The sequence below is a fragment of the Papilio polytes genome, unplaced genomic scaffold (genome assembly GCF_000836215.1).
Source record: "Papilio polytes unplaced genomic scaffold, Ppol_1.0 DF823691.1, whole genome shotgun sequence".
Lineage (NCBI taxonomy): Eukaryota > Metazoa > Arthropoda > Insecta > Lepidoptera > Papilionidae > Papilio > Papilio polytes.
The window spans coordinates 4,273,233-4,297,092 of NW_013525513.1; the positions used below are offsets into that span (position 1 = coordinate 4,273,233).

The 23,860-nt window shown below is 33.2% G+C and overlaps 1 protein-coding gene across 1 annotated transcript in view; it reads left to right on the forward strand.

The window, feature by feature from the left end:
- The window catches only part of LOC106104070 (homeobox protein abdominal-A homolog), a gene marked incomplete at its 5' end in the record, with an annotated part of 35,814 nt that extends 12,916 nt beyond the window's left edge, over positions 1-22,898 (forward strand). Inside the window, one exon of the mRNA XM_013284008.1 lies at positions 18,970-22,898. Within this exon, the coding sequence (XP_013139462.1) occupies positions 18,970-19,367 (398 nt within the window). The remainder of the gene's footprint in view (positions 1-18,969) is intronic.
- Between the last annotated feature and the right edge of the window lie 962 nt (positions 22,899-23,860).

Below are 23,860 nucleotides of genomic sequence, written 5' to 3' on the forward strand. Positions count from 1 at the left end.
ACTAAATTATATACCAAATTACCAATTTAAATACAAGTGTAAATGCCAACGTAGTCAGGCAAAAGAGGTTGAACAACATGCATATTGAAAGGGACAGCGGCGCGTTACTTTGACCCAAAATAAAAAGTAATTGAATATTCAGAATCGGATCGCGCTAGATTGGCAGTAAGTTAGAAAATCTCACAGTTGATTGAAATAAATAACTTAATCTTCATATATTTGTTACAAATAAGCTTCGTAATTTTATGTTTATATTTATGTTGTAATATTGTCTGCTATGATTGTATAGCTTTTTGAATGTGAGGCATTGTTCAACAGACCGACAAAGTTCGTAAGCGCCGCGCCGTTCAGTTTACTCCGCTTACGCCGACTACGTTATGTTAATTTCAGTACCACCATGTCGTCTGCCAAAGCGCCACTTCGAATTTATTTTATTAGTCTATCACGAGCTGAATCGTAGGTATTCTAATATCTACTAATGCTACGTTCGAGACAATTTATTATATGAAATTCAACGCTACATTAGTTAAAATGTTCCAAGAGAACGTATAAACATTTAAATTTATAAGGTCGAACATATATCGTGGTAATGTTAACTTAGGATCGTTGTTTGTGATGTTTGATATAACGTTAAGACGCAAACAAAGCGAAGGGCAAACTACGGAGTCCGCAAATTTGGTTATGGGCGCGTGCGCGGGCCGATAGCGTGCACTCTTCTAATGTATTAGGCGTCGATTGCTCAAAGGGATTAAATGAAATGTGTACAATTTATATCTCTATTAACGTTAAGTATTGTTTACACGCGTCTGATCACGGCTCCGGAGGCCGAACGCAGGCGCTTGTGAAAACATTCGCGCCGAGATTAAAGGTGGACGTGGTCGTGACGTCCATTTTATCGAGACCTGGTTACGTTGTAAGCGTGCTTTGGGAATCGGCGCACGATAGGTTTATACGTTCACAGGTCAGCGATGACTGGACACTTTTGAGTTTGTTTACAGCGAGCTCAGCGTTTCCGACCAGTTTTCATAACTGGAGGGTAGTCTCAATAAAAACAAATTGGCTCGCTGACCAGAGTTGGGCACTTACACACGTTCGAGGAAGCCGGGCGACAGGCTCGAAGGTGATTTACGAGCTTTCGAGCGACTTGCAATGCGGGCCATAAAGAAAATAAACGCGCGTTGAACTATGACACTTGCAACTTAACTGCAACATTTCAACGCACGCTTTCAACCATGTATTGCTGTGATTTTAGGACCTCATATACATTATTGTAACAGTTCGTAAAGTAAAAGACACCTATTGATGGTCCCGAACCAATTAAGGCGGTCACAAGTGACTTCATTAAACTGTGCTCCAAGAATTCGAATAACTTCCAACAGATAAATGGTGGACATCTCGGCTTACTTAAAATACTCAAGCGCTCCAATCAAACGTAGAACAATAAAAAATAAAGCCGCGCGTCGTTAAGGTGAATAAATTACAAGATAAAGGGGATGGAATTATATTACGGGCGGTGTAGACCGTAGGCTCTATGCGGCTCGCGTGCATTAATCTGAGAGATACAATCGCGAACAGCCTCGCCGCGTAAATCTGAGATACGCATCTTGATATATAACCAGTGGGGGACGTTTTCACCTGGAGTACGACATTTGCGGAATGGAATGACGTACACTTGGATAATAAACGTTTTAAAGAAAATATCCTGTTTACAAACCTTTATATTGTTGCTGTTGTTAAACACTTAAGAAATTATAGTTATTTATTTTTAACTTTGCTTAACTCATTCTACTAGCTGATTATATCTTGTAGGTAGTTGTTGGGAAAGTATATCAAAATAATAAAATAAATAAAATTACAATTTAGTCAGATTAATAATGCACAAGTAATTTATGATATTTGATTGGGTAGATAGATCTTTTCATACAACTGTGAATATCATTTATTTAAAAGTTTCTAGGGATGTAGCTTCTGGGTTCTATATGATATTTTCTATTCGTTCAGGTACTTAAACTTTTAATGAACGTCATCATTATATAATGAAAGTGTTTATATTTACATTCTCGAGTTAAATATAAAAATCTCTCATAATTTCGATTTGATGTCTACTTAAATTACTTAAAATATCTAAAGCGCCATTAAAACAACTATTAGCCCATTTATTAAATGAAAATGGTGAATTAAAAGGTGCGTACAACGAATAATTTCAATATTCACGTCCTAAAACTACGCGGTATTCCTATTATAATGTAAAACAGTATTTTTTAATGAACTAACGCTGTTTTATAGTCCCCAAAGCTCGCCCATTGTAATTACAAACGCTTCTATAATTAACAAAGTTCCGTGTGACGCAGAAATTAACATGCGCCCACTTACACCGTATTAAGGAAAAGATTTAAATAAAACTGTTTCTTTCTCTCGAAAACGGAACGTAAACCGGACAATAATGTGTACGTTTGCGTCCAATTAATGCAGCGTTGACGTTATTTAATCGTTCCTGATGAGAAATTAAAATGTAATTTTATTATAGACAATTTCATTTGTTAGGATCCGAGAAATTTTGACGCGTTTTACTTTTGATCCGCCGACTTTGTTCCTAGCGAATGCACGAATGATTTTTACATCGATGTTAATATAAAGTTTACTTAATAGCTTTATCTAAACGGTGTTTGCAATATCATTACACAGTCTCAGCGAGTATACATGAATTATGAAATTTATCCGGACTTTGCTCGTAACGCATAGGTTTTATGGAAATTAACCGTTGAGAAATAATCAAGAACTGTTTAATTACTGCTTCAACCACCCATAGAGTCGGTGAATTCATTTATACTTTCAAATGTGATATAGAGAACTTAATTATCTCGAATATTATGATTTACTTTTAATTACAACATGTCAATTAAGTCATAGGCTTTTTCATTCTATTTCATTAATAACCTCCTTTTGTGTCATATGTAGAGATGACTAACAGTAGGTTTGCATGTCTTGACTGACATGAGACTTCACAGATTTATTGAATTTATTTTCACTACATTTTTATATTCTTGAATCGTATTCCTGGTTTCTGACTGTCAACTAGTGTATCTTAGCAAAATTAGGTCGCAAAATGAAACGTTTTTTCCTTACGACAAGGAAGAAGAGTTTTTAAAAACTTGATTTTTCTTCGTGTTTTATAAATGTTAATGGAATGAATGAAGCAAGCAAGGCAATGATTTATATTATTTACAATTTACAAGCTAAAGTTTATGCACAATTTGCAGATAAAATCTTTTTACGGTAGCAAATATAATGTTCACTGTCTTTATATCCAAGAATCATATTAACATTAACTTTGATCAGTTAAATAAACATTTTAATATATGAATGGAACTGCCTACGTGTTTTCTCAACCGGCAAACCCAGTGAGCAATTAAAACCGTTCAATAAAACTATCAAGCTTTTTAATTCGTATTCATCGTGTATTAAAAAATTATCATATTTACATAAACTAACATTGTATTATTTTTTGTTACCTCCTGTTACCAGTGTAAGCGGCGAATAGCTTTCCTAACTATCGAAGTTCAATCAACCCTACGCATGGGAGGTGTTAAATCCGAAATTATAATTCAAGAATAAAATCCAAGCAATTGATATAATTTTATGTTGGCCATTGTCGCCCTTAGTATTCGAGCTGCGTGTCGTAATGTATGTTTAGGGATACCAGGGGGCATCCGTGAGGCTAAGGGGATCAGGGGATAGTAGCAGGGTGCGTCTGACATTGAAGAAGTGCCAATAACAGAGGTATAAATAGCGGGGGCTGGCGGCAGAGGGCGTTACATCGCTACGAGATCAGAATATTTTGTTAGTTCGCTCGATATCGCGACCCAAACAACGGATTACAATGCGGGAAGGCGGCTCCCGCCCGATATCGATCTGTGCGTGCTTGATACATTGCAAATTCTGCGCAAATTTATCGAGTTTACGTGGCATTCAACGACTAATTTACAACGTTTACTGTCGCTCTAGGTAACTCATTGCCTTTTAGTAACACAAACTGTGTATCATTTACCAGAATTTAATTTTAATCGGAGAGAATGGCTTCTATGAAAAAATCGTTTTTAAATATTTATAAACCGTTTCTTTACAACTACCATTTAAAGGTGATACTGCTATTAGCACCCAAAAGAGACATAATAAAAGCTATAAATTCACCCCTAAAAATCGAACACCCTCGAAGTAGACAAAAAGTGTCCAGAATAAATTGGAATGGTAGTGGGACCCTATAAAACATTCAGTTTATGGGGTGTCATATTTACATGCGTGAGGATGTCGACATGGGAATACGGACATAGGTACACTTATTTGTCGTTTATTACTATACTAGCTATATTACGCGCGAATTTTTTCAAGAAGTTTATAAAAGCATCTAATATGGTTAAGTATTGCTCTTAAATTCACTTAAGCAGCCAGACCTTTTTCGATAATTACATTTTCGGGATCTTGGTAGTTGCGTCAATCTACAAATCCAATCACGGGAATGCTTCAATTAAATAAAGCAGCGGAGGGTACGCAAGGGTGCTAATCGATTGGCAATAAATTGGGATCCGTAACATTTGCGAACTTATACGTTACGTTCATTACATCCATAAATATTCACGTAGCGTGCGGAAGCGTACGTGTGAGACGTATGCGATGTTAGGGTGCGCACTGAGAGGAAACAAGTTCTGGAATGTTTTCAAACTATGCGAAGCTGTTTTTAGGTATGTTTACAGGAGGACGGGCGTGAAAACATCCCTTGAATGTTCAAGATTAGTCAGCGCTATTCGACCGCGTAACATGACGAGCGATGCTAGCAAATAAAATGTTTAGGGTCATTTTGACCAACAACGAGCTCGGCTAGCTTACCCGAATAGGCTTATTTCATCTCGCGCCCCAAAGGGAGCTGTATAAGTACGCGGCTCCCATAAATTTTAACCAACGATTTGCAATTCTATCTTTTCGAGACGCTGGGGGAAAGTATTAACATAACGATATGTTGAATAGTTCATCTATAAACTTTTTAAAATATAAAAATACACTTAAACTATTTATTAAATAACTATTTATTTATGTAGACAGCTAATTAAAAATATAATCCTAATCCTAACATGCTTTTAACGTGGTTTTCAATAGTATGTTGACATTAACCAAAAATTTATAATTACAGGATTTTTTATTGTTTTAGCTTAAAAATTGTTAAATATAGAAGAAGAGTATTTTGTTTACTAACGAGAAGAAATGAAACTTTCCTCGTCGGATTAATTTTTAATTATAATTGCCCAGTAGCAAATGGCGGACGCTTAATAAAGATGCGGCCTGAATGCGTGAGAGGCGATATTTAATCACTGGCCTTTAACGAGGGTTTGGGGGAGGAGAGATGTGACTGGCATTCTAGAATTATAAGGGTGCCTTAATTGCTCTCAAATATTTTCTATTTTATTGCAATTCATGCCTACTCTTTTTGAATATGAAATGCAGATTGTCATCTGTTTGAAATTAAATTGTATTATAATATAATAATAATAAAACTAATCAAATACGTAACTTTATACGTATACATCTCAAATACTCTTTTGATGTAAAGTACCCAAAAGAACCACATAATGAAATAAAATATATCTTCTTTTAATATGTCTATCTATGCACGTGCTAATATTGTACATAGTAAACATATAACGATAAGGAAAACTGTGTTTTAATGAGAAAACTAGCTCGGTTAATCGCTAACGTGCGTACAGCAGAACAGCATAAAGTGGTTGTCATAGTTTAGTGGCGCGTTAGCCCGACTGCAGCGCGGCACTTAAGGGAGCATCGCACCCCGGCTACCCGGCTTTAGTAATTAAAACCCGCCAAACTATTACGTTGTCTGTGCCCCTTATAAGCAATGTACGTTAAGTATTTACATTTTTAATCAACAATTTTGATGAACTTGTATTCGATTTAGTGATATCATTTGAAATAAATCACAATTATTAATAAGTAATACATAAATTCGTGTGAAATCTTGATGAGAAAAATTTTGCTGTAAATTAGTTCTAAAAAAACATTTTTCCTTATTCAGATTTCAACTTAAATTGTACAATAAAATAGAACGTTGTTCACTTTTTTGTTTTCATATAATTTAATGTATTTTATTGAGAACTATTTTGACTCATTGAATTGTTTATTAGTAATTTTCTCGAAACTGTCACCCCTAATTCGGATCGATATCTCCGTCACCCTATGCACATAATTTCTAACTGCCTTGCCTCAATGAACCGTATCATCTGTAGGTAAATTCTCGCTGCGTTCCTAAATCCGTCAGCCCGCATTAAGTTTCAATTAAGGGAATTTATGCTTCCAACCGATGGTCCGCTATAAATTACGCATTTGAATTAATAAATGCAGAATAGAGAGACTAACGAGCGCGGTTGGAGACCGCCTGCATAGCTCTCCTAATTTGCATACAACCCCTTAATGCATTTGACCACGCCTCGTCTTTACATTACTTACTGGGAGGTAGGATCTTCGTACATAGATGTGGGGAAGAATGCTACCTTACCCACTAAACCAGTTCGATAAAACCTGTTCTTATAAAAGAAATTTTTAATTAAAAGGGAATTTGTGTTCACAGCAATAACTATAACTTTCGCGTTTTCTACCACTTTATTTAATATAATAAGAAAGATAAGGATCTGTTAATGTTTAAATTTAAAGGCCACCTCAAGCATAATCGTAACATAATCGTTAATTTTAGGTGTTTTAATAAACATCAAACTAAGTTTTTTTTAAGAACTACTTTAATATTACTTTTGTCACGGAATTAAATTAAAAAAAAACTATTTTTACGTTATTTTCGTGTGACAGAAAACATACATAGGTGAACTGCAAAAGGTTATTGACACTTGAAATTTTTTGATGGGCTTACTATAATTTATTTTACGTGTACCAAAAATTTTGCAAGTAAAAGTATAGCTACAAAAAATACAAAACGTACGCTTGTCGGTCTTCCCAAGTGTTAGTGAGATGCGGTGCATGAACGTAATGTCAAATGTGCACGTTTTCGTATTAGGAACTAAATTGTATATGGAGAATTTACTCAAAATTTTCCTGAAAAAATAGCTTTAAATCTGAATTGCGAATTAGTATAAATAATTGTTATTAAATAAAACAAACTGTACATACGATGTAATGATCGAGATGTACGTAAACCGGTTAAAATTGGAGTATTTTCTCGTTATTCAGCTTAAATGTTTGTCTTCAAAATAGCAGTAGCTAACTAGAAGGTAAACGCCGTTTTAGTAAATATAAAGCAGCCATTTTTACGAGAAAGCTCTCTACCGTTACATTAGAGGGTTTGTTCTGTAACATTTGCACAAAGCAGTGAGGGGGGAAAGGGGGCCGAGATTATAAAATAGTACACGTAGCACCCTTTGTTTTTTAAAATATAGGTACATTAAGCGCGGGGCGCGAGAGCATACAAATTTGAAATTCAGAGGGGGCACTAATTCGTTTTAAATTACGTTACGATATTGCGTTGCGAGTTAAAATATTACGAACATAAACAAAGGTGGGGAGGCATGAATTAGTGGGAGGAGAAAACTGTATATTTACGCTAAAATCTTTACATATTTTTAACCTTACTCGTCTAAATAGAGGTCTGAGGATCTAAGCAAAACGTTTTAGATAAACGATTTGAAACAATGAAATGCTTACAGCATCTACATGAGATAGTTTTCGTAATTAGACTCTGTTATAGAACGTTTAACAATTATAAGTTCTTGCGATAATAAACTTTTCTAGTTTTATAAAGTCTTTATACTTAAAAAGTTAGCATGTTTTTTTTTATTAAATGAAGCTGTCACGTAAAAAATTGACCGAATCTAATTCACAACAAACGTTTTCGAAACGTTAATAAAGATGTTATAATAAATATCCTCGGGAAAAACCTTTCGGGAATCGAATCAAGCTAAGGGTTGGAAAATTGCTCGCATCCCGGAGGAGGTGTGGAGGCGCCATCTGCGCTGTCTAATGCCCCCTCCATTTATCTGTCATTTTGAAGGCGCTGTATAGATAGATAAGTCATATCGTATATTACTTGTAATCCTCAATAAGGCGTACTTACAGCCCCGCGTTGTTTGTGGCAGATGTTACATTTTTCTTAATTCGATTAATGTGTTCCAACGTTATTGTAGATAAGGTAATCTATGTAATAAATGCAATGTACACGTGATATGTAGTTATAATAAAATAGGCCAGTTATAATAGTCAGGAACTTGTATTTGCACTTGCACAACAGTTTAAATTTTGTATTATTGAAAAGTCATATCGTTGTTATTATAGACATTGATGCAGAAATTTACGCAACAAGCATGTCTCTTCAAAATTTAAATGGACAATATGAGTTAGAGATTAAACAGCAGCTGTCGGGTCTGTATATACAATTTATATCTATAGTCAATATGACTCGAATGTCCAAATCACAAAAGGAATTAACAGTACTGAAAGCACAGATTGCCTATAGTCGCTAGTATTGCATAAGCGACGACAATCTCCATTTTATGATAGAGACCTCGTAAATGTCTATTAATATGAATGGGCTCCAATTACTTTTACGATTCGCGTTTTGTTGGGAGACGGTCTAAAAAAGTTTACGATCTTCCGCGCCCCTGATCTGTTCGACTTTATATTATCTCTAGGCGGGTGCTGCCGGGAGCAAGCTTAGGACAATCACAATTACTGACAGATGGCACCGAAAACATCATCACCTGCCTTTAGATATTCAATAGTAATAATATGAAAAATTAAACATAGATTCAATTAAAAAGCATTAAAAATTGAAAATAGTTTGCCTCGACGCCTAATTTACGTTATAAAGTAGTGTTTTGGAAGTAGTTCTAAAAACAGCCAAACCAATATTAATCTATACATATAATAAAATCGGAGTAGCTGATTGTAATGTAATGATTGTAATATAACGTAAATCGCATTAAAAAAAATGTATTTACTAAATACAAAAATATATTGATTTTTAACCTCAACAAGATGAAAATTGTAAATACTCGTACTCATATACCTGTGTATCCATAATAGCGTTTGAAGCACGCGCATAAAAATAACAAAAAGCGAGCGTTTTTCAAACACGACACGATGAAGCAATTATGACGCTGCATGAACTTATCGGAGCGCCGAGCGATTGGACTCCAATTTAAACTTCATATTTGTTTACATTGCTAATTTTTGACTCACGCGAGTATTTTACGCAAGCGTATCTTATATTTGAACATTGTTATGTTTATATGCGCAGATGAAGTACCGTTGAAAAACAATATTGGCTCATATTGGCTCCCGCGTGCGTTATACAAACAAAATCGATATAACTTTGTAAATGTACAATAACTGCCATTCGATGGATCAGAATGCGTGGATCTGAATGAGTTTATGCTATAACAGAACGCTTCCTACAGTGTGTGCCAGCCGCCGTCTATCACACCGTATGACCCGTTGAATGCGTCTTATTCCACTTTTATCGCTCGTATCAGTCATAAAATGTTAATGAACGCTCGTTCGGTCCAAACATCCGAGCGGGAGATTCATATGACGGTGTTAAACGTAACCCGAAGTCGACACTTCGTCGGAAACGTAGTCATGAACGGTCTATGTGCTTTCAAAACAACGAGTAACGCGAGCGTTTGAGATAGCCTCGATGTTTTTAAAAGCTCTTTTATTGTGAGACCGACGTGTGTCTAAGCAAAGCGATTGCGTACTCCCACTGACTTCATTCGATTTTCATTGTTATTTCAATGTATTACGGTACAATTTTAGCAAACTATTTCCAGTTGAATGACACAATTTTCGATTCAATATTAAATGTTGAAAACAAACAATAAATGTATGAATAACGCAATGTTTATTAACAATGTTAAAACACTTTTTACGTTGTTAATTTGTTTTTTAATATCGTTAAATTGTTTTAATGGAAGTTTAGTCACACTTATTTATTTTTTTAATTTCATGTTCTTGCACTAGTAAAAATATAAAGAGATTGTAATAAGTGTGGTATATATTTTATTATTATTAGTGTAATCATACTTATGTTATAAATGCGAAAGTTTGAATGTACGGATGAATGTTTGTTGATGAAACGGCTAAACGGATTTCGATAAAATTTGGTATTAGTTATTGAAGGTAGTCCGGAAGAACACATAGGTTACTCAGTTTTGTTTTTCTTTTTAATTCCACGCGGACGGAGTCGCGGGCAAAGCTTGTTATAAAACATATCGCCGTTATGTTTCGGGGTACATAAATAGATACTAAAGTAATAAATGTCAGCGTACAAATATATGAATGTGTTTTTTTTCTTTTTTTTTATCCGATAAGTCATAGAACTCGTTTAGTAAGGTCAATTAACCGCTCGAGTGTTTCGATTTGGATCACTGAAATAATTCAATTTAATCGTTACTTGCAAAGTATGAAACGATATTTTGATTCTGAACAATAGAAAACTACCAATCCATAGAAAAATAAACTACAGTAAAAGTAATACAGTTTTTTTTTTCCAATTAATTCAACGAAATGATTAATCATACAGTAAATATCTTTCATTGCCGTGTTGAAATGATATGGCTTTCATATCAAATATTATCTTATACATAAAATAAAATGTGAATATATATACTTTATTACCGTAATATCTCTTATTTTAATTAATTTAGGTTGACTTTACGGTACTTTACTTGCGGTGTTGACATTTAAAATAATATAATTTATTATTATTATTATTCATATTGAGTTTACTTTTAAATTCAAAGTTCTTTTGTTTATGCGTTTATTTAGTGCATTTATTTGGGGACAATTTTCGAAACTTTTTTCGAAAAAAAAAATTAAAACCAAAGGTTTACTTGCTACATTAGAATTCATCGCACAAACAAGCCTTGATACTAAATAACGTACTCCAAACGGATGCCTTAATTGACAGGCCGTTCGCTTAAGTACTGTGAGAGTTGTTCCACGGGCCTAGTTGCAACTTTACAGTGAGCCAGATTACTTTAATAACTTAACTTTCTACATAAAGCATTCATATTTAACAGGACATCTGAAGTTTGTAATTAAATTTCCTTGTGTTTGCAAGATTAAATGATTTGATTTTGGACTTAATTTAATTTGAATTGAAGAATCAAAAAATGAAATTTTTAAATTCAAATTACGTGAATTGTCTCAACTTTTTCAACAGTTTTAATATAATACCGGGAATAATACTCTTAAATCGACTATTCTTCAATTCATAACTTGTAACGTCAATAACGGCAATAACGTCAGTGAAATAACCATTGAAAACGTCGCGATAATATTTAGTTACTCCAAAATCGTACGCGACACATACTGAACGTTCCACTTTTTTTCTTCCAAGGCACTCGAAAACGTTATCGGTGATTGATGGAGTCATTTTCGAAAATAAAACGACCCTCCACTCGGAACGACTTACGATCCGTTCACGTATTATCAAAAATAACGCTCTCTAAGCCGTAAACGCACCTTAAGAACGGCTTATCGACTCACAAATAATAATTAATAGGAAATGAATTGCGTATTTAGTATAGCAATTAGGAATTTTAAACATCCTGTTGTAGTATTAACACGTGGACCTCTTTTATAAATATTGACAGCGGAAAATAAATGCAGGGTAAGCTCAGGGATTGCTGAAATAACATTTTCCTAGAACAATTTGGTCCAGGGATTTGAAACGACTCAATGCCCATATAATATTTTTTGTTATATTAATTGAATTTATTTAATTTATTGTTTGTATATTAACTTGGCTAGATTTTTGAATTAGCATAAGTAACTTTTAATTTGAAAAAATGTTTGCTTTCTTAATTAAAATATCAAGAGAAGAAATTAATTAATCTGAGTGCAGCGGTTGGCGGCGGAGTGCATTACTCGTATACCTATTTCAGAAGGTCGCTTAAAAGGAAAACCTCTGTGAAAATTTACCATATAAGCGTCACTAAATTGAACTTTATGTCATGTGTATAAAGCTCAATTTTGTGTACATTAAAGCCATGTGGTGCAATTTTGTAACTATACATCCTGTGCTGAGTGTATAATTACAATTTCTGTGACTTGGCGGCTGGAACACCCATACAATGTGGTTAATTATGACACTTATTGCTATGGAAAGAGATTTGTGTTCACTTGTTTTTGTATATTCACTTGTTTAAAGATTACGTATAATTTCTAAGTTACGTAGAGTACAGCATAAAAGTAATCTTTGATATGCGCACAAACATTAACATTATTAAATTCTTTACATTAAAACTGAAAGTAAGTAAAATTATATATAAAAAAATCTGCAATATGGGAGTAGGTTGAACCTGCGATTGCAATTTGTTGGATTGCAGAATGGTAGCGTGTGCCGCCATTCCGCACGTTGCAAACCAGTTCCCCCCGCTACCGAGAACGCCTTTACGACCCCTGACAGTGATCTACGACGCTTTTTGAGCGATATCACCGCTTCATGCGCACCACAATCCTTTTTTGTACGTTGAAAACAAAATTATCGGATGTGGTCTTAAAAAGGTCTTGCGTTGTTATAATGCGACATATTTGGAGATAATTTTAATGTTGTTTGCGTCGCCAAACAAAACACTGCCGTAATTAAACAATTTTTTTATTCTACGTAAAGGTAATACTTTGTTCATTGTTAGAATAATAAACAAATGAACTTCTTAACTGATATGTTCGCATATCAATAATGGAAACATTCAGACTAATTAAATCGAATATTACGTGTCGAGCGAGATATCGTGCGACCCATTTATCTCGGATAAAGTCATCAATTTAAATAATAGTTGGCGTAACGCACAATGTATAATGGTCGTTTGGCAGTAAATAGCGTTTATTGCCGGCTGTAAATGTGCACTGATCTGCATTTCTGTGAGCCTCTGTTTGTACTAAAAGGATTGATTATTCAATAACATCAATTTAGTATACACAAGGGTTCATTTTACTTCGAACATGGATGATTTTGTATAATAATGTTTTATACAGTTATGCACATAAGTAAACATACAAAACATCGAATATTTTAGACATAACTTCCAAACTTTAATGCAAATAGTTCTTAAGTACTAAACCTTTTGGTAACACAAAATCTTCCATAACCGTGCCCTACTGAGTAGGAGGAACAGTGTAGTTTGAGAAGATGTCCTCCCCCCGTCCAAATACAAAATTGGTACATTTTGTACTATCACGAACACAATATCTCAGCTTACGCCTATCAAGTAGCGGACGTGAGTGGTTTTATTCAGTATAAGTTTATTTATATTTTCTTGTTGAATTAATCTTACGTAAAACTACTCTGGAAATGAACAACGTCTGAGCGAGGGCCGCTAACAAAATTAAAAGCGATAATTCTTATTTTATTGTAGTAAGTGGCCCCATCTAAGAAGATCCAACGGGTATTTACGCGTTCCTTTCGCGCCCATAAATCGTCTGTATGCGGCAAATGGGATTAGGAATCGAGTAAACGATGTTGATATCTAGCCATAAAATAAATCTCGCAATACGAACACATCGGATATCGACTGGCGTTATATCCGAACATAATTTCACTGTTAGTTTACGTATTCAATAAGTTTTCTGTACGCAGTAAATTGTAACACCAGCTTCCAGATACTATTAAATAGATTTGGAAAAAAACCTTTAAATTTACATAACGTTCATTTACAAAGAATCGTAAAAACTCTGTTCATAAAAAATAATCTATTTTTAATACAAATTTTAAACTTTAATTAAAATATTTTGACAATTTAAAATTGAAATTACTATGAGAATTGTAACTTTTATTGCGTTAAATAAATTTTAAGCTCTACATAATAGATATTAGAGGAAAAATCTGACAAGGATGAAAGTCATTATATTGTTTTACGTTGTTTAACAAGTAAGGATGCTGAGGGCATTAACCCCCGCGGTCTAAATCAAGTTGTCAGCTCTTAGTACGTTTGTTCATCCATATACAACCGTGATCAAATTATACACTCGAAACCCGTATATTATGTATAACAAATACATCGACCCGTTATCTTTGACGAATATCTATACTTAGAATTTATCAGCATATTTAAGAAATCATTTTCATAGTGCAATATACAAAAATTAGATAAATTATTTCTGTTATGTCGCCGATCCTGTTCAAATTATGGATATTTTGTAAATCAAATCAATTGAAACAATCTTTCATGTCGAAGATAAGAAATCTTAGTCAACAAAACGTTACTACCAGAATATTTATTAACTTTTCAACCATAACAAGTCAATAACAGTATGTAACTGTATAACAACTTGTAAATTCGTTAGTCTTCACAATCCCTCGCTGTTGAGGCGGGATGAATAAATCGTGACGTCAGTGAGGCGCGGATCAAAGATCGTCTTGCTCCAACTCGCTGTTCCTATGCCTATATGTAGTATGTATTACAAATGCAAAGGGTTGCCACAACTAATAAAATATTTTGTTTACTAAAATTAAATCATATATTGTCTAAATTTGTAAAAGTTTGAATTTATTTTCGTCCATGCTATGTAATCGTTCGATCATAGGTACTCGTATGTGATGTTTTTCTCCTTGTTAGTAATTATAGGCTACAGGAATAACTAATTTTTATGTCAGATATATGAATGTGTGTAAGTTCAATTTACGACCATCAGTAAAAAGACTCCTCGGAAGGTTTACAGTAATTTTGTTTTTTGTAATATTTTCCTTGAGCATTCTTAGAAATGTAGTGATTCAGTAGCAGCCCTGTTCAGAAGGCAATGTCCTTTGTAGAACGGAGCACAGAACAACATTGTGATGATTTAACTGGCGTTTGCAACGAGCGAAAATGCCTCTTTCCGTCCCGGGTATGCTTGCAATATTAGCTTTTGACTTTAGCTTAGCTTCACTGTTATAAACGAAGTCTTGTTTTGTTGCAAATCGTACACAAACATAAAGTAAATACATGTAACAATACATACAAAATAATCGTGTCAAAGAACGATAACCTTTAATTAGACATAACTACAACTCAATTAGAGTTTATTTTTTATATTTAAAGTGTTGCTTAGAAAATTCATCTTGACTATTACCATAGTTTAAAAATAATTGACGCACACATATTACACAAGACATTTAAGTCACTTAGCAACTTTTTAGTCAAATAAAAGGAAGCTGTACATCAAAGCATTTGGAATAGAATCGAACAGAATCCGAAAACAATATCCACTCTCGAGATCACAAGTTCTATTTTAAAATGGCCGCCCGAACATTGCCGAGCGTTCACGATAAACGACGAGTTACGACGCAATAAACTCCAGTGTCGCTGCCGTGAGGTTACGAAGCCCTTAAGAGGCTTAATGGCGGTTTAATTGATATAAGCTTAATACTTCATAACGTAATTGATCTCCTTTATACAATGTTAATGTCGTAGGAGTAACCGATAACATTGCCCTATATTAATTGTCAATCAAATAAGACATTTGACGATATTAATAACTCAGTAACTAAATGCAATAAATACGCCGTTCTTGTAGCATTCAAAAAGGCTACTATTGAATTTTGAACTCTAAACCATTGTTTTAAATTAATTAAATACATTGTGAAAAACGAAAATTTTGAAAGTTAAAAATACTTCAGTTGTGGAACATGTAGGCATTTTGTTTGCAAAATTTATTTTATTTTGTCAATCAATAGGATTACTTTAATCATTATTAAATATTTGCTCATTACATGATTAGATTATGTATGTACGTTGTTTAAATTTAAAGCAAATCCGATTGTACAAACAATTAAAAAGTATAAAATGTAAATTAAAAACGTTTGCTTACGGGTTGCGAACAAAAAAGATTACGATCACGGTGGCCTTATCTTTGTGAAATAAAACAATTTGTACCACGAATTAGTTTGTTTGCTTATTTTCAAATAAATTTAACACATAAAGTACTTGTAACATGACGCATAAACATTGCTAGTGTTGCTACTTTATTTTATTTAAACAATAAAAAATAACAATGCAAAACATGTATTAAAATTTAACATAAACAATTTATTTGGCGAACTAGTTCATAAAATTATAATATAGATTCTATACACAACAAAATAAAAATTAATTAATTGTCAAATGATCGAGTATCAATCTTCATTCATTGTTCTCTAATTGACTCTTATTGTGAAGTGTATAAGAGCAAAAACTTCATTATCATTTAAATTTATTTGATTTGGACCCAAACCCTCCCCAACTCGTAAGCTTTCAAAGGTTATATAGGGGCCATCACTAGTCTCTGACCAGTCCACCAGAAGCTATCTTACTCGCTCTATAAATTACCTTCTTACCTGTCAGTATCTCTTATAATTCACAAACGCACCTTTTTAATATTCCAATCCACCGGAGCCATATTAATCAAAGGCACTGGAACTGGTTCCTACAAAGGCGGGCAGGTTTGATACAAAGTTAAATAAAATAATAAATAAACAAGAACATTCCGTGGGATTTATTTCGGAGAAAAAAGCGAGGTAAGTTAAGAGCCAGGGCTTGTCGCAGTGTGTTTATAGTCGGCCCCAAGTCGGCTCACAATGTACGCCCCTAATTAATGCTATGTCGTTCTTTTTCGTGATATATTACACTCCAACCATCGTATATTTATAGATTTTTTTTCAAGTCGAGACCAATATAAAGTAATTTTCTACTTTACAATTCTTATAAAATTAAAATAACCTCATTAGATACTAAAACAATTCACTCAATGCATACAAAGAAAATGTTTAAAATCAAACAAAATTATCATCAAGTCGTATTTCGAGTACATCAAGATACGTATCACAAAAAAACTTTGTCGGAAATAACGGCTTTTACAGGTACGACGTATCGTATCGGTGACACACCGCCCCATCTCAACAATACAACAAAGAATAATGGAACCCAGCTGACGGGAGGTGCTTTAACGCCCGTCGTCATGGCAACCGTGTGAAGGGTGGCCAACCTGCTTCGCTAACATATTGCTACCACCGTCAGAATACAACTGATGTCACTTCCATAATGTTCCGATTTAGTCTTTATTTAGATAGGCGGAAGGATCACTTTCAAATGACACGAAATGCAATTTACGATCTTTCTCCTTGATTGCATTATTGGGACTCGTGTATTGTATTTTGGGTTCCATCTTTGCTTTTTAAAATTAGGATAGCCGCGTCTATCTCTTTCTCTCGCATCATCCGCAATGTTCGTCCTCGTCTAACCACAGTCGCATAATTACACCATTTTCTATTTACGGTATATTAAGCAGTTTTTAAGTTTTTGTTAAAATAAGCGCCAACTGTAAACGTTATTGCGGCCGTAAAATTCAGTTATAGTAATTTATGGCTGATATAAAATTGCGGAGTAGAGCTTTCGTACGAGCCGCTCGATTCGTTTAGGACACTATAATTTAAATTTTAAGTTAACAGGTATTAGCAACGTTGTAAATTATACGAATTGCGAATCAATGTGACCGCAATATTTTATTCTTATTTCCAATTAAACGCCATTAAGATGGCTTATTTTAGTTGTCCTTTTTATTCAGCATAAGACATTAATAGTGCTGCTTTAAATACATCAAACAATAAATGTAAGTAATCTAAATAGGAAATCGATTTATTACGCCAATTAGATATATGCTCAGTACGCGAATTATATTTTAATACGTGTTAAAAATTTATGTTCAGACAGATGTCTGATCCAAATGAGTATATTTTAAAGGTAGCTATCAATGTCTCGTAATTCACTGCTTTGTATTTTATATGTATCTAAGTTAAAAACGTTTAATGTTTCAATTACTTACATTATTCCAAAATATGTTAAATAATTTTCCAATTACGTGTTAATTTTTTGTAAGTAAAGAAAATGCATCGAAAGCATTCGTTGCCCTTTTATCATAATCAGGTCAATATTGGACGTAGAAAAAAAAATCTAAAAACTTTTAAGATTAGTAGGTATTAGAGGTATATGTAGGTATAATACTACTGGTGTGATGAACCAGGTAACTAAGGGCTAGTCTACACGGCTACATTCCTGCGGTCGCCGTTGGTCTGCTATCAATTTTATACACGTCGGGAAGCCTATTTATCTTACCTTATTTATTACCTGGCTCGAAAACCAGTCCTGGGTCCGGCGTCTGCACCACTGGCACGGCATTTACCTGTCTCACATACACGTCCTCGCTGTATGTGTGAAACAAGATCACATTCTAGAGCCTTAGATAAACTTTCGATTTAAAACACGTATTTTTAATGGGTCCGAATGTTATTTGACCTATTGTAATTTTAAGTAAAGTGAAATAGAGGTTCAACTTTCACGAATTCCTCGAAAATGCCTCGACGAACATAATAGAGTCACCTTACAAAGCATTAGAAAGTTGCGCAACCCTTCTTTACTCAACCCTTTTTTGTGTTTTTTTTTTTTTTAGAAAACGCTCTTTGTTACTGCTCAAGCTATTAACGGGCCTTAACCCTTTCTGTTACTTTTTATTCAGTACGGAATTTCGTTCTTTTTTTAAATACCGCTTACGAAAGTCGATTCTTTCTCATTGACCAACTCAATAAAGCATAAATTGTCTTCCTAGTATTGTAATCGAATATGTTTTCATGTACTCGATACACATGATTTAGAAAATGTATTGTCAGTAGCGAAATGGATTTAAAATTAACTTTAGTGCAGCAATAAAATATTAATGGTCCATTAAAATCTTAGATGACATAAAGTGAAATTTAATGGCATGCATGGAGGCTTTGCGCTGCGAATTCAAAACATGTGTCTCGTTGAATAATATATGGAACGTAAAAGTGAAATCGAATTTATTTAATTACTAACATTCTTTGTTGTCGTTGTTTAAGATTATAGCATTTAGGATAATCCATGTCGAATATTGAAATGGTTATTTAATTAAATTAATTTTTGCTTTCAGGTCCGAATGGCTGCCCTCGACGACGAGGCCGACAAACTTATACGAGGTTCCAGACATTAGAACTAGAAAAGGAATTCCATTTCAACCACTACCTGACCCGTCGACGCAGGATAGAGATCGCGCACGCGTTGTGCCTCACGGAGAGGCAGATAAAGATTTGGTTCCAAAATCGACGTATGAAACTCAAGAAAGAGTTACGCGCAGTGAAAGAGATCAACGAGCAGGCACGCAGAGAGCGTGAGGAGCAGGATAGAATGAAGCAGCAGCAGCAGGAGAAGCAGGCGAAGCTGGAGGGGCAGCATCACGGCCACCATGTGACCCACCACCACGACTCCATGAAGATGCCCATCGATAAGGGCTCCAACGACCTCCTTAAAGTGAATAAGGTGCCGACGTAAGCCGTTTGGCCGAAGCACTAGGCAATCTTGACTGATACTGTATCATAGTGTGATTACCTGAAGTGTTGCGTCCACGGGGAGCGCGCAACGGTTGTCGTTTCGTATCCACTAGTTCTTTATGTTTTGCGGCTGGTTCAATAGGAGTGTCGTCTCGTTGTAGGGGCGTTTTGACTTCGTATCAATGTTCCTTTAGTGCGAAAGACTCGCCTCTGTGTTCGCTAGTGGACGGCTGGTGATGTGCTTTAAGCATTTATTTTGTTGCCATAACTACACCATGTATTGCAATAATATTTTATCTAAAATATACAAACGCGTTAGTGTCGCCCTAAGGATTACATATAAATTCCGAGTGGATTTCGGTATTGTTAGTTAAGATTTTAAATCTGTGAATCTCATAGTATTTATTGCTACCACTTACTCTAATTCATTACGTTATATTTTTTTTTACTATTAGATTATTATTATTATATTATGTACATTTTGATGTATATTTTATTATTTGTCTGCTGTTAGCGGACCAGTTATGTTTGGAAGGGTCACATTTTTTTTATAATTGTAAAGTTTGTTGTATTATTGTCCGTTGATTTCGAAGAGTTGCTTTATTCTTTTGATCAGTGATTTCCTTCCGTCGTTAAGTTCGTAAATTGTTGATTCGCTTTGAAAATTTTAGTTTTAATTTTACTTTTTTTATATCAACATATACATGAATGTAACATACATAATTATTCTATAAGAACGTTAAACGTATATTTTTAACAAAAATACGTATCGAAGTACAATCGCTGTTAAGTCTACGTTTTAACAAATCTTAATTTTGTATTTCTGTCTTCAGAACAAAAGGTAAATATTTAAAATTACGCGATATTTTTTGATATCAATTCTAGAATAGCACCATGTCCAGTTATACAAGTAATGAATCCTAACGCTGCAATGAAGTTGAACGTATTTGATGCAGTTTGTGTAAACGTGAGCGGTGCGTCGTCCGAGAGATCTGAATACATCCGATGTTCAAAAATTATATACGTAACAATGATACATATAATAAACAATAATGTGACTAAATTTTAAATTTTACAAGTAATTTTAAACATTGAGTAGCTTAAGTGTAATATACTTTATAGGTAATATAGAATGGACTTTGTATGAAGTATTTCCTAAGAACTTAGTTACACTTTGTGTACCTTCGATAGTTTTAACTTGATCCTTTGCTTGTATCACCTCGATTTCAATGCTTCGAATCTTATAGCTTTGTGAGACAAATTTATGAATGAACAAATGCTTATATATATAATCTTCCTTATCTCTAAGTACTACAATTTATAACCAACTTTAACCTTTTTCTTCATTAAAATATTTTTTTTAAGTCGACGCTACTCACACAACATTTCTTTAATAAAACAGACTCTAATGATAAACGCGTCTGAATAAATTCGCTTTCAATGCAATGTTGTGCCAAAATATGTTTAAAAAAATAATTTAGCATTGTAAAATAATATTTTTATTTATAAACACCGGTATTTAATGCGTCAGACTCATGCAGATCTTTGTGCAAGGTATTTCCTTTTATACGTAATATCTAAACAAAAAATTAGTATTCTAATATTAGTGTTAATAGTCACCCATTATACGTAAATTAATGTCAGGGTAGAGTAATTGGAAAATTAATTAAAACTCGTATGTAAAATTGGAAACTTTGCTTAATTTTTATAAAACAATCGCAATAGTCTTCTGTCCACTATCTTACTTGTGTCATGAATTAGCAAAATAATGTTTATGAAAATAAATATCGGGATAAGAGAGTGCGTAGATTTAACAATGACACTTTTTTTTTGTTGTCATCTAAATAATCGAAATTATTTTCAATATCTAAGACAGTCCAGTCATAAAACAAGATAGGAAAGTATGCGTTTGAATTTATAAGTCATCTTAATATTTCATCAACAGTTAATCAAGTCTTTGAAATAGTTGTCATCACGAAGTCATTTAAATACGATAGTTTTTTTTAAACATACAATTTTTATTCTATCAACACATTTCTCAATTCCTTTTGACTGGAATGAAAAAATAAAAATTAAAAATATATTATGTTTATTTATGATGATACGGTGTCACGTAACTTTACATTGAATGTATCGGCTACCGTCTGGTATGTGCAATAATAAATTAGATGTCTTCATAAAGAAAATCTACATAAAGGTCGTTTTAGAATGCTTACGGAATAAGGTTGTCTCTAGTAATAAATTATTAATCCCATCTTAATTTTTAACTACGAATCGAGAATAAAGATAATCGAACAAAATGTACTTAAGTAATCGGTGTAAGTAGACTTTATAAATTATAATACGTAGGTAATAACGTAGAAAAGTTAAGCGTGTTAAATCCGATAAAGTATTTGTTTGTAAACGCTTAAGTAACTTAGTATTGTTCGTGATTATTGTCTATGGGGAAATGGATAAAAGATGTTCATGAAATTGGAACACACACACTATTGCATTAAGGTGTAATGTTAAAATTTATGTGTGTATACGAAATTTAATTGTTATCTGAATTCAATTGATAAATTTCGTTTTAATGTTTTGTTTTTGTCGACATTTTAAATATGGGACTGTGCAAATCCAATATGATTTTCATTGTTATTTTTTAATGTCTTATTTGTTAAAGAATTTCCTGTCATGTTTGTAGTTCAGCGTAAGCACGTCTATTGATTTATATCAGGTTTTCATAATTGTTCCCCCGTCTGTAAGAACTATAGATAAATCAAATGAAACAATGAGCAATTTGCTAAATATGTACACATTTTCTATTTTGCATCGCTGTCTTGCCATATTTCTAGTATTTTGTAGACTTAAAAACCTAAATATTCATCAATATTTATTCAATAATCATGATTTTTTTATATTAAATAAACGAATCCGTTAAATATTGTCATATCATTTTTTCACACTCATTGTTTGATTAAAATCCCCGCCATTATTTGGATGTGTTAACATTATGCATATAAGACTTCCGTTCTTTTAGGTTATGTCGTTAAAAAAATCGATCAATTTTTATCTTAATATAAATGTAGCTATTGTATGTATGTACGTATATCTATATTTTTGAAGATAGAAATTAAATTGTCTTAAACTAAGTAACTGTAAATAGTTGTGGAAATTTTATGTGGCGCATTATTTTGTTTATATTATTTCTGTTTTTACGTTATGTATTTATGTATCGGGATGTCGTATTACGGTAAACGTGATGTGTTTTGGACACTTTTTATTAGAAATATTTTAGCTTTGGTTTTACAAAGTAAATTAATGTTGTCAATAAAATAATTTTCAATTTGCTTTAATCCAATTTCTTTTTTAATCTGTACCTTTTAAATAGTCTGTGTTGTGTCCATGGAATCGATCGCGTTACCGTATTCGGCCAATGTGACTTTGTCGTGGTAAAGTTAAGCAAAATAGTTGGGTGATTGTATGAAGCCCGCATTCAATATTGTAATATTAATTTTGACAATTCAAGAGAATAAAGAGTTAATAATACTAAGGCTATTATAGTTATTTTTTGTTGTTTACCCTACCAATTTAAATTAAATATTCAACCGCATACAACCTCACCTCATATCAACAGCGTTTTAACATTTTAAATTTTTAATTTCATTATTTAATCATTTATAATTATTGAAATTTAAAATGTAATTTTTGTTTTTATAATAAGTTATTGAATGTCATACATTTAATTTGGTCACAAAATAATAACAGAGTTTTCTTTTTCTCACTGGAAGTATTGATGAAAAAAGATCTTCTCCTTAATCATTGATATTATATTATTTCATAACACCGCTAAGCAAACAAAATCAGTTCTGGAAACATTGGAAACTTTCTTAATACCGTCTCGTAGTTTGTAATTACAAAAAACTTTCTTCAATTTCATCAATTCAATGAAAAATTATAAATTAAAAAAAATATTTATTAAACCAAAAAGATTGTACAAAACAAATAACTTTGACAATACCTTAAAATTATATGTAACAGGAAATTAAAAATAGTTGTTATCTTAAGTTATTCTAGTTAATCTGGTGATGGCCACACTAGGCAATGCCTGTATCGTGGCCACCGGAGTTATATGAATGAAATATTCAATTCTGCATAGCAACTTTGTTGACATCAAAATCTGAATTAGTAATGATTTCATTGTCATCTTATGGCACAGTACAATGCTTTTACGTTGCTTTTACTTCCTGCAATACTGAATACTCTGCAGAATGATAAGAGGGTGAGTTCGTAAACGTGATAAGATTGCAAGTGGCCAATAACTATTTATACTTAGTCATATCCATATTCTAATAAGCTGTTTATTTGCAAGAAGACGTCTTCCTAGTTACTATTCACTTTTATAATATTATGATTGTTCACATAGTAACAGTTAATTCAGCCTGATCATATACAATAATTGTTAAAACTTTAGGCAACATATATACTAGGTAGGTCCTAGATAAAGTAACTAGT